General features: G+C 30.7%; 1 protein-coding gene across 1 annotated transcript in view; it reads right to left on the bottom strand.

Annotated features, from left to right (window-relative positions):
* Positions 1-3,976: 3,976 nt before the first annotated feature.
* LOC111697490 (sn1-specific diacylglycerol lipase alpha) overlaps positions 3,977-12,581 on the bottom strand; it is a 33,438-nt gene continuing 24,833 nt past the window's right edge. The window contains exons 23-33 of the mRNA XM_023467512.1: positions 11,779-11,915; positions 10,970-11,057; positions 10,536-10,574; positions 8,985-9,452; positions 7,969-8,112; positions 7,688-7,752; positions 7,150-7,212; positions 7,017-7,076; positions 6,059-6,253; positions 5,454-5,509; positions 3,977-5,062 (exon numbers count right to left, since the gene is read on the bottom strand). Of these exons, the coding sequence (XP_023323280.1) occupies positions 4,842-5,062; positions 5,454-5,509; positions 6,059-6,253; positions 7,017-7,076; positions 7,150-7,212; positions 7,688-7,752; positions 7,969-8,112; positions 8,985-9,452; positions 10,536-10,574; positions 10,970-11,057; positions 11,779-11,915 (1,536 nt within the window). The 3' untranslated portion in view covers positions 3,977-4,841. The remainder of the gene's footprint in view (positions 5,063-5,453; positions 5,510-6,058; positions 6,254-7,016; positions 7,077-7,149; positions 7,213-7,687; positions 7,753-7,968; positions 8,113-8,984; positions 9,453-10,535; positions 10,575-10,969; positions 11,058-11,778; positions 11,916-12,581) is intronic.

Consider the following 12,581-nt stretch of genomic DNA (forward strand, 5'->3'; position numbering starts at 1 on the left):
GAAGAATAATATCGTGAACTCTGAAGCCACTATCAATACATGCACATTTGATAAGCCAGAAATAAGAATTATGCAAAATAAAATTGGATTGGTAACGTAATTTGATATAAATATTCATCAGTTAGTGATTTCAACGTTTTTAAATTCTATTTTCAAAATTGTTTATTTTATAATTATAATATGTAATTTGTTATTTGGATATAAACTTACGTCTGACAGTTGTCTTCCCTTTAAACAGTTTTAACTCTTATGGGCATGAGTCTCTCCAAGGAGTATGAAATAGAAGAGAGATACAACTGACTGATTATACATGCTTTGCAGACGGCACTTCATTTGTATAAGAAATATTTGTCTGATGTACATACAATAGCCAAGTATACAATAACTTATTCTAAATATTCCTTATACAAATGGAGTACCGCCTGCAAATATATAATTTATATTATTGATGCAAATTGATAAAAAATGGAGATCTATCATAAACATTAATAAACAAGTACAGATACATCCCCAACGTTGACACAAATTTTTTAAAAACTTACTGAGAACAGATCGGAACAGTAGGTGCCAAAGCTAAAGGGAGAGGGGGGTCGCTCAATCATTAATCCCTACAGTGTTATTCTTATTTCTTTCCCATTCTAGATTGGTATATTTATCTGTTATGGTTTTGGAATTGAATTCTCGGAAGAAAGAATAATTTTAACTTAGTCATATTTTAGAGTTATATCTAAGTATGGGTAAACCATACTAAAGTCTATATTCAGCTATTTAGATAGATAAGTTCAATCTAAAAAGTCAGGAACAGTCTATTTAAATCTAAAGAACTGATGAGAGTGCTACATATGTGGAAGCTAGGAAGATGAGGCCCGAGAGAATGAGATCACTCCCACTTAAGCTATCTGCTTGAAAAAACCTAAATCTATCGTGCGTCCTTAATTTTATTATCTTTGCAATTGAAAACTATTTCATTTCAGAGTAAATTAAAATGAGGATTCATCGAGTCTTGAGCACTTCATGAATTCAGATATAACAGATGCAAAATTCTAAAGAGGCGTCATTCATAAAAAGTTTGGATAACAACAACTTTAATTCAGTTATTCTTCTCAAATAAAGGTAAAGCATTTATTTGACATTAAAAATTTTTAGAATTATCAGAATCAGGGACAGTCATTAGAAGGAAAAGAAAAAGGAAGGGGAGAAACGATGACAAGTCGGCGAAGAATCAAATCAGAACTTTTCTGTATCAACTATGTCTAATTTATAAGGATAAAAATTCAAAAATAATAAATTGTAAAAAAAAAAAATTTACAATTTGAATTTCGTAAAAAAACTTTTTTTTTGCAGTTTTTGCAGGATAGAAATTTCATCAGATCAAAAAGTTTTATTTTTCCAAAAAAAGAAAAACAACTATCGAAATGAATTAATCAGCTTTCATGTATTAAAAAGGGAAAAATTATTTTATTTTATGAAAAAGTAATAAAAAGGTTGTTTTGATTATTGTATAATTTTTAGTTAATTTTTTTTAATAAATAAAAACAATACTTTTCATCTACCTTCGATTCCTTGATAATTTTGGCATTTTAAAATCTAAGAAAAATACATTTAATAGTATTATGAAACCACTGTGTAGTGGATACATACAATGTTTCTTAAAAACTAATTTTCTAATAAAAATGTACATGTGCAATGTGCATCTAGTGTTATTCATCATGTTTAACAAATAAAATAAATTTAAATCAATTATTATCAGAATTAAACACTTTTAAACCTAGAAAAAATCTAGAAAGTTCTAGATAGTTCTCTAATAAACACTTAAAATTTGACATTTGTATTTTGTTCATAAAAAATGAATTAGATGATAAGTAATAATCATCTTTAATATTTATTCAAATTAACACGCTGAGAATACAAAAAAATAATGTGCCAATAAATTTATTTCATTTCAACAAATTGAAATAAATAAATTAAAGTTTGCTGAAGAATAATATCGTGAACTCTGAAGCCACTATCAATACATGCACATTTGATAAGCCAGAAATAAGAATTATGCAAAATAAAATTGGATTGGTAACGTAATTTGATATAAATATTCATCAGTTAGTGATTTCAACGTTTTTAAATTCTATTTTCAAAATTGTTTATTTTATAATTATAATATGTAATTTGTTATTTGGATATAAACTTACGTCTGACAGTTGTCTTCCCTTTAAACAGTTTTAACTCTTATGGGCATGAGTCTCTCCAAGGAGTATGAAATAGAAGAGAGATACAACTGACTGATTATACATGCTTTGCAGACGGCACTTCATTTGTATAAGAAATATTTGTCTGATGTACATACAATAGCCAAGTATACAATAACTTATTCTAAATATTCCTTATACAAATGGAGTACCGCCTGCAAATATATAATTTATATTATTGATGCAAATTGATAAAAAATGGAGATCTATCATAAACATTAATAAACAAGTACAGATACATCCCCAACGTTGACACAAATTTTTTAAAAACTTACTGAGAACAGATCGGAACAGTAGGTGCCAAAGCTAAAGGGAGAGGGGGGTCGCTCAATCATTAATCCCTACAGTGTTATTCTTATTTCTTTCCCATTCTAGATTGGTATATTTGTTCAAAAGCGATCGTTTTTAAAAAACGATCCTATCAAAAACGGTCACAAATCGTTTTTAAAAAAACGATCGTTTTTTCCAAAAACGAAATGATCGTTTTTGAAAACGATAGAAAAACGAAACAAAAAACGATTAACAAACTCTACCCACAAGGAATGAGACTTCAGAAACGACTGTACAAATTTTCGATTTTAGGTATTTTGCAAACGGATCTTTCCCAAGTGGCAACTTCCCCAGGGTATTTTCCCAATTTTTCCCCATTGCAGCCTCGGCGCCGATCAGAGAGCCTAATTAACCTAACCTGTGGGAAGTTGCCGCTTGGGAAATTGTACATTTGGGACGTTGCCAATTCTGAAGTCGTTTTTGGGAAAATTTATCCATATATTGCAACTTTAAACATTTTCTTCTTTGCAAAATCATTAAATGAGCCATTTAATGGCAATATTCAGGACATCATACATTAACCTTAAAATTGTCATATTTTTATGACAATATTCAGGACATAAGACACAAATTAACCTTAAAATTGTCATACCTTCGATCATAACACCTTACTGTCATTTTTTATTTGTCATCAAGGTTTCACATATCATTGGGAGTGCATTTCGTCAATATTACGTAAGCTTCACTTGTTAGTTTAATTTTTCTGTTAATTAAAAAGTCTCAGTATTTCATTATAGTTTCATTCAGTCACTGAAACTTCATTTGTTGGTTCAGTTTCATTTATGCCATTAGCTCTTTCTCATGTCATTAGCACATTTCTCTTATCCCTATATCTTTACAACCTGATGGTTTAAACCTATAATATTTCAATTTTAGACTATTTGATCTAGCATAATTCATAGTTTGAAATATCAACGGTCTACGACATCGGGTTGCAAAGATATAGGGATTTAAAAATTAGAGTTTGTGGCGAAAACTCGGTTCCGTTATCTAGTTTTTAGTTTTTTTGGTCGTGTTTTTTATCTTTAGCTCTTTAGGTAATTTACTTATTCATAACAAGCTTGGGAACCCACTCAACTTAGAATCTCAGGCTGAGAACATTCCCATTGATTCTCCCGAGTTCCCCAATCAAATTTTGAGGCAAATCGGTCGAGTTATGAAATGACATACAAACAAACGAACAGAGATTACTACTTTGTACAGGAAAGCTACTACTTTATCACTCCTGTATGCCGAGTTCATTTTCGCCTGATCCAATCAGGGTTCAGTCATGTGTTCTATCTATCTCATTATCTCATTATCTAATTAAAATATGAATCCTTCAATCGGCGCTATCAGTATATGGAAATATTTACTTCTACTGAAACTATGGTGCTGTATTTCTGTTCAAGACTGTTCCACTCTTATTCCTATATACCATTTTATTAAAGTTAAAATAAATAGAAATTACAACTTTTTGGCAGGAAAGCGATTTTCAATACATTATACAGTAATAACCAGAAAACTCTGGAATAGAAAGAAGACTTTTAAACTCAAATTATGACTTTAGTTAGTCTGATAAGCACGGGAAACAGAAGTGGTCCGTTTAAATTCACTTGATTTGCGATTTAATAAGTGTCTAGTAGAACTATTTGCTTTCTAACAACATTAAAAACACAAAAGTATTGCTACAAAGTCGTCTTCTTAATTAGGAGTTTCTGGTTATGACTGTTGGAATAACAATTTTTAAGCAGCTCAAAGGAGTTATGCGCGCATGCCACGTTGAATTACAAGACTGAGAGAGAGAACCTGTTCCAGCCGCGTCGCTCGGCCAACTAACTTGTCCTTGCCGCAACGGTCGGCCCAGAATGTGCCTTAACCTGACCTAACCCTAAAATATATAATCTCTATCTTTCTTGTAATTAAACGCGGCAAGCGCGCGTAACTCCTTTAGACAACTGCTTTTTACTAGACGGGATGTTTATATTTTTGGAGGGAAAATGTTCAGCCTTTCGAAAGTACAAAGAAGTGTTCAAGAAAATAAGCTTAAATTCTTGAATAAAGAATTGAAAATACTGTTTGGTTGTGATGAGATTAATTTTTATAAATACAATAAATATTTGAACATCGAACGAATATGTTTTTGTGAACGACAATAATATCAATTTTACTCTGCACATACACGTGGAAAACTAACGCAAATATTTTGGCACATTTATCAGCTATAATTCAAGGAAATTCTCTGGTATGAATTTGAAAAAATTAATATAAAAGACTAGAAAATTTTTTCTAAACCGTCGTTGCTCCATCTCTAGAAATATCATAGAATGAGAAAATATCACTGGGTGTCCGGATTTTTTTTACGCTTTTTATCCCTTCTTTTGGCTGCTCATCAGGTTTTAATCCTTCTCTTGACTCCTTGTCAGGTTTTAATCCTCCGTCTGAAGGTTCTTCGTCGTTATCGTCACTGGATTCTTTACTTTTATGAATGTCAACAACAGCTTCGATTCCTGGAAAGTTAAACATTTTGAGACTTAGAGGATGTTAAGTCTTTGCCACAAACTCATGCAACCTGGTGGTGAAAACCTTTGATATATTGAAGTTAGATTATTTAAACAAAAGAATGCAGAGTTTGAAGCAATTAGTCTAAATTCCTTTGTTAGCACGTATTTGTTTCATATTTTCTATTTTTATTCAATTTCAACTACAAAGCATAAAACTCAAAAAAAAACTATAGATTGCCAAAGATACTAAAAAACGAACGTTTAAGAAATTTTAGTACAAAAAGAAATAAGTCGGATAAATCACGAAAATTTTTCAGGACAAATGCTTTCAATATTAATAAAGAACGAAAAAGGTGAATATTCTATTAAAATTATATTAATGAAGGACGGGGTGTACCTGAATGAATCGTATGTTCCTGCTGACTACTGGATTCAAGGCTAGCGTTCAGCTCACTAGTAAATATAAATCTTTATCGGAACCTTACAAAATCTGGATCTCAGTTTTTGCCACAAACTCAATTAATCTAATTCATTCAACTTTGCAAACTGATGATTTAACAGGAATGACATTGGATTTCAAAGATATAGGGATTAGAAAATCTGAGTTTGCGGCAAAAACTCAATTCCTTTCCTGGATACTATTGTTCACTAATTTTTTTGCATTTTTTTCTAAACTTTATGTTTAGAGTAAAAATTTACAGTTTTTTGTTGTTGATAAATGTTAAAAGAAAAAATCTATTTAAAAAATCTGTTTCAGAATAAGTTAAAAATCAACGAATGATGTAGCCGCGTGCAGTGTTTTTCTTGTAAATACAGATAAAACAGACTTTCCTATAACCAAATCTAATAATTTGACCAAGGACGGTAAACTACCGTCCTTAGTTCAAATCTTGAATTACTGATTCAAAGTTAAAGATTCAGTGATTTAAGGATTTGAATCGCGCGGTGGTAGGAAGTTCAGCGACCTCTCCAATTAATTAAATTCGGTCCCAGGGTGGTTACCTCTTCACATCCCTTGAAGACGACCTACAGTTCTGTTCTATCCTGACGGATAAGCTAGATGCACGCTGGTCAGATTGTTGACGGTTGAAGGATCCCTTGTTAGGGGATACGGTTTCTCTATTAGGTGATAAGGACCCATTTCGATTTTCCCCTGAAGATCTTGATGTTGAAAGGATTTGAATGTGCTGAGATATTCTGAAGAATTTTTTTTTTATATTCTACTATCACTTTCATTAACTATAGTTATTACTATACTATACGATTATCATTGTTATTATCACTATCATTATTATTATCATTATCATTATGATCATTATTATTATTACTATCATTATGGTCATTATAACAACCATTTTCAATACTATCATTATCATTATCATTATCATATCATTATGATCATCATTATTATTACTATCATTATGATCATTATCACAACCATTATCATTACTATCGTTATCATTATCATTATCATTATCATTATCATTATCATTATCATTATCATTATCATTTTCATTTTCATTATCATTATCATTATCATAATTATCATTTTCATCATTATTTTCATTATCATTAGCATTATTATCATTACTATCATTATCGTTATCATTATCATTATCATTATCATTATTAAAATGATTATTTTCATAATCATTTTCATTTTCATTTTTATTTTTGTTTTCATTATCATTATCATTATAATTATCATTATTATCATCATTATCATTATCATTATTATTATCATCATCATTATAATTATCATTATCATTACCATTATTTTAACAATCATTACCCTTATTATCATCATCATTATCATTATCATAATCATTACCATTATCATTATCATTATCATTACCCTTATTATCATCATCATTATCATTATCATAATCATTACCATTATCATTATCATTATCATTAAAATTATCATCATTATAATTATCCTTATTATTATTATTTCTACCTTGATGATTGTGATGAAACATCTGAAACCTCAGGACTGGCAATAGGGGCAACCTTCCCTCTAAACATTTTAATTTTCAGATTTTCTGTTTATTTAAAATATTATTCAATTGAATTATTTGATATTTGTTTACCTCAGGGTTTCTAGGTGTTGTTGACAAACCACCAGGTTTCTGTGAGTTTCAAGATTATTTTCACTAAAATATAAAAATAAAAAAGTTTTTAGTTAAAGGGATTGTCATTGATATTCATCCAGAGGTCTACACTTTTGAATGAGATAGTGCTGATCTATTTAACTCCTAAACTTGATATCCACATGGAACCTTTTTCAAGTGCGTAATCTGTGAAAAACAGCTAACTTATATTTTTACGACGTGTGGATTCAGTGTGGCCTCTGAATGCAGTTGGACTTTATTTAAAAAGGAATAACTTTAAATATGAACAGAGCTCGGGACTCAAGGTGGACTAGGGTCAATTTGAATTTGAACCGGACCGACCGCACCACTTGTACCAGCCTTAGTGATGCGCGGCAAGTACCGCCCCGACCAAATCCTATGCCAGTCCGGTTGTAACGTTGATGGCACGGCCAGACATGTTGCAGTGACCGGCCTATCACGGCTTATTTTACCTACACTATTAGCTTAGTTTAATGTGTCGAAATTTAAACCATACCTGACGGATTTACAAAGGACTTCTGTTAGCTCAAAACTTGTTTCTAAATATCTTTCACTAACCAACTGAAATGTAAATTTAAAAATTCTTAAATTTTTTTTTCATAATGAAACTGTTCTTGTTTTAGTTTTGTGGGTTTTGACATCCTAAATTTTTAATTTTTGTTGTCTAGGTCTTTGATAATTCAAACTTTAATGGAATTTATGTAGTTTAGAATATCAAAGGTTTACACCATCTCTAGCAAATATATCGAGATTAAACAATTAAATTTTGATCCTCACCTTATTATCACAGATTGGAACTACATCTAGACTGGACCCCAGGGTTGGATTGGAAGAGCTGGGTTGTTTGTTTTTACAGGAAACCGGTTCTACGTTAACCGTAAACAGTGAAGAGTGCTGGATTTTAGCGTACTGCTTTCGTACCTGCCACAATAGTTAATGTATACATTATATAAAGAGCGTTCTATATCATACTCTATTATATCCAAGCTTTAACGCCAAAATACGCACATAATAATAATACTTGGAAAACCTGGTATTTTCTGCAAGAAATTTTCATTTTTTAAAAATTATTCATTCTTTTTAGATTGTTCAGCTTGGCCTATTAAATCTCAATTTTAAAGCTGTGAAATAGGAAGATGACAGCTATGATTTGACTCAAGTTAAGAATTAAAAGACGAAAAAACATGAAACGCAGTAATTGTATTGTTGTTTTTTTTAGACCGATTTGATTTGACAGGTTGTTTTTAGGCAACTGATAATTTTTTACTTCAAACAACTTTGAAAACTTATAAAATTGCTCAAATATTGTTTTTCTAGTCTTCAGTCTTATGGGTATCACTTTACCTATAATATTGTACAATAAAAAGCTATAGATTGCCGAAGATGATAGAAAAAGAACGTTTAAGAAATTTTAGCACAAAAAGAAATAAGTCGGATAAATCACGAACATTTTTCAGGACAATTGCTTTCAGTGGGACCCATTCAGCTGTTGAGAAGTCAAACTAATGTAAAACATTATATTTTATATTAACTAATATTAGCTAAATTAACTATAAATAATTACCTATATTAACTAAACAAACTGTTGAAATGTATCTCTTTATACGAAAAAAAATTTAAATTTTCTTATTAAAAATACATATTTCAACAGTTAAATATCTATTATGGTGCAGACAGATATGTTTAACCAAAGATATTGCATTACGCTGGATGGGACAGCAAATATATAGTTTACGGCTGTATTGGGGAGGAATGTTTAGAAACTTAGACTTAGATAAAACAAATTAACAAACCTGTTCTGATGAATTTTGCGTAAAAGAATCCTCCATTTGCATTGAGGAAGTTGGGAATAGATTAGATTCCCCCTGCTCTTTAGATTTCAATATTGGATCATTGTTGATTGGGTTTAATTGTTTCTTTGAAGGAATTAACTGTATTGATTGTGCCTTGTGTAGTTGTTTACAAATATCTTCCGGACGAGCCGGCTCTGTTTCAGCAGGCTGGGTGGGCTCAAGTTGACCCATGCCGACTTTGTGTACGAGATTAGGTAAACCCGTCCTGGACTTGTGTGCAGAGATGGATTGACCCTTTTCTGCCTGGAGTACAGGGTTATGTAGACCCAACCCGGATTTATTTACAAGGTCAGGCGGACCCGTCTCAGACTTATTGACAGGGTCAGACAGACCTGTACTGGCCTGGCGTGTTGGTCCAACTATAGCTCTTGATGTGTACACATTGTGCCAAGCATGACTACAACAAGCCTAAATACTTAGGAATATAAACCTGTACTGGCATGGCTATCATCTTATAAATTCTTGTACTGACACAGCTATCTTACAAGTGCTTTGACCCCAAGGAATTTTTCCTAAGCACACTTCCCAATGGTAACCAATTCCAAATGGCATTTCTTCTAGTAATTATTCCCAAATGAATTATTCCTTAATTTTATTTTCCCAAACATAAAAGACATGCTTCCTGTTTATAGTGTAGTTTGATTCCATTGCTTTTAAGTACATTTACTATAAAACTTTTGAAAGGCCAGTGGCCACAGCGGGCAAAGTATGTTGGAAATTCTGAAACTTTGGGAAGTTGCTTTTGGTAACATTTTTTAGGCTTAAAATCCTTTTATTATCTTAAACACGTGGAAAACCATGTTAATTTTTCTTCACCATAAATGAGTATAGATTATAATTACAAGTAACTAGAGTAGTACTCTGTTTTGTACGATGATATTCCTTATTAATTACAATTAGTGATGTGCATCGTTTATAAAAACAATGTTAAAGCGATCAAACTATATCAAAAATAATAAATTTTTAATATGACTACTTTCCAGGGATTTTACTTTACAAATAGTTTCTTAGACCAATTTTGCTTACAAAACATCCAGGGCGCACTTAATTGGATCCTTTGTAGGCAAATTGGTCGAGGGAACCCGTGGAAAAGTTAACTTTTAATTCCCCCAAATAATTGTTATAAACAATTTTGTCGCCATTTGAGATGAAAATGCGCGAAGTACGTTAAGTAATATAAACTGTTCCCCAACTGTCTAAATATATCACAGTAAAATTTAAAGAAACCTTATCCCCTTATAAGTTTTATTTGTAACAACAATTAAGAGTACTGTTTATAGTGTATTAAACAATTCTTAACATTTTTTTCGTAATAACGAATATAGAATGTTAGGGATAAACAAATTTGTGAGATATCTATAACATTTATTTTGATCAAACAGTCATGATTTCGAAATGTTTCGGTAGTTCAATATTTTGAACAAAATGTTAGGTTTTTTACAACAGTGCATAGCTACATAATATCTACAATTAATGAAGAAGACGACCTACCTTTTCCAAAGCATCAAGAACACTATCCGGCATATGATCCTGAACAAAATTTATATATTTTTCATTAGAATAAATGATAAATGAAGTAATAAAAGAATCTTGGTGACCTCCAATGATTTTGTAGATGGAAAAAAATAAATAATTTATTTTCAAGAATGATTTCAAACTAAAAGAGTATACATTGAATAATTGAAACAAAAACCATTTCAAAATTTTATAAATATTTAAAGATGAGATGGAAAAAAACTTTGATATTAAGATAAAACACTTCCTGTTTAACTTTTAAAGAAAGAAGAAAGGTTTGAAAGTAGTTTTTGGAAACTTTAAGTAATTGCAAACCTATCAAAGGTTTTAATATATTTAAATAGAATTGTGAAGACGAATCCAAGAATTTCTTTTAAATCCATATTTTTGAGATAAAAATGAGCAATTACCTGCACCATGCATTTAGAGATTAGAACTTGATCGAAATCTCGATTGTCCGCCCAAACTGCCTGGTAAATCGGCTCATTTTTCTTATACCTAGTAAAACATAAATTATAATCATGAAATATTGTTTTTTTTTTGGAATTGTGTAGTCTATTATAGGTACCTTCTATCTTTAGCCTGTTGTCTAGTTAGTCTATTATAAGATAGACTCTAGTACAATAGATGGCAGCGTAGAATTTTTAAACTCTCAGTCCAGCTGTATTCTTACGTCACAAGTGTCAACTTAGTTTGTGTGTCCGACAAAATTATTAATAATAGTGATAATTTTGGAATAAAGTGTTTACCTTACAGAAAAATAAATGCAATTTTATGTGTTCTTTATTTCTGTTTCTACACTTTTTTTATTTAATCTTGGAAAACATGTCAACTAATGTGAAAAAATTTCGTTTGCCTTGTCATATTTGACACTAGTGACGTCATGTATAATTGGTCCATTTCTCTGTTGCCACCTATTTTAATTTATAATCTATTTGNATACTTAGACCTACCAGGATTCGGTAGAGAGGATAGAGTTCGATAACTTTTGTGTGTATAAATATAAACGTATAAAGAAATATTGGAGTAAGGCATTTATTACAAGTAAATGTTTATTTTTTATTGAATAATTATAAGGAGCTATTAAAAAATGGCCCCCCCCCCATTTTTATGGCTTAATATTTGCTTTTACAACGATTGAGAGTTAGGTATAATAGTATAAAACCAATTGAAAATTGTCAAGACAACATTTTATAAATTCTTTTGATGTCTCCGAAACCTTCTATCTTTAGGATGATGTCTGACGATATGTATGATGTTTCCAGGAGGATATAAAGGTTGATGAACTGACAGGTTTATGCTGCTGTCTAGAGGGTGAACGTTGATAGCTGTGGGGCTCATGTTTATTGCCTCGTCCTGTAAATAAGCAATAAGTATACAAATTACACAATATATGACACTAAGCATAATTAATACAGATAAGACGCTTAAAAGGAATATCGATGCGTAATATTAAGTATTGAGTTCGATATACAACATAACACTTTCAATTGCATAGTTTAAAAAAATGTGTATACAATGCACTTTGGATGATGATTTTTCGGCCGCTAGAGACACCTAGCGGCAAAATAACCGTCGTCCAAAGTACATCGTATATATATAAAAAAAAATTAAAAAGGTTATAGTATGTAAACTACATATGAAAGCTTCGAATTTAATTCTGAATCTTAATAATTAGTTTCAAATTTAATTGACTTATTTATAGTTTAGGTGGAATAATCCAATTCCATGAATTTACATGGGTTCTACTTTCTTGGGTATATCTCCCTATAAATAATCAACAGTTAGAAGTAAATTTTTTTGTGATCCCCTATTCAATTTAAAATCAGCCCATACCCCCTTTCATTTCTCGCAAACACTCCCTTTAAAGATCTAAAATATTAGCATTCTAACACACATTCAATTTTAAATTTAAATTTTGAAGTTGAAGCAATCGTTTTGCAATCCCCTCCCTTTTCTTATACCTAGTAAAACATAAATTATAATCATGAAATATTGTTTTTTTTTGGAATTGTGTAGTCT

The sequence above is a fragment of the Eurytemora carolleeae genome, unplaced genomic scaffold, assembly GCF_000591075.1.
Source record: "Eurytemora carolleeae unplaced genomic scaffold, Eaff_2.0 scaffold240, whole genome shotgun sequence".
In the NCBI taxonomy this organism is placed as follows: Eukaryota; Metazoa; Arthropoda; class Copepoda; order Calanoida; family Temoridae; genus Eurytemora; species Eurytemora carolleeae.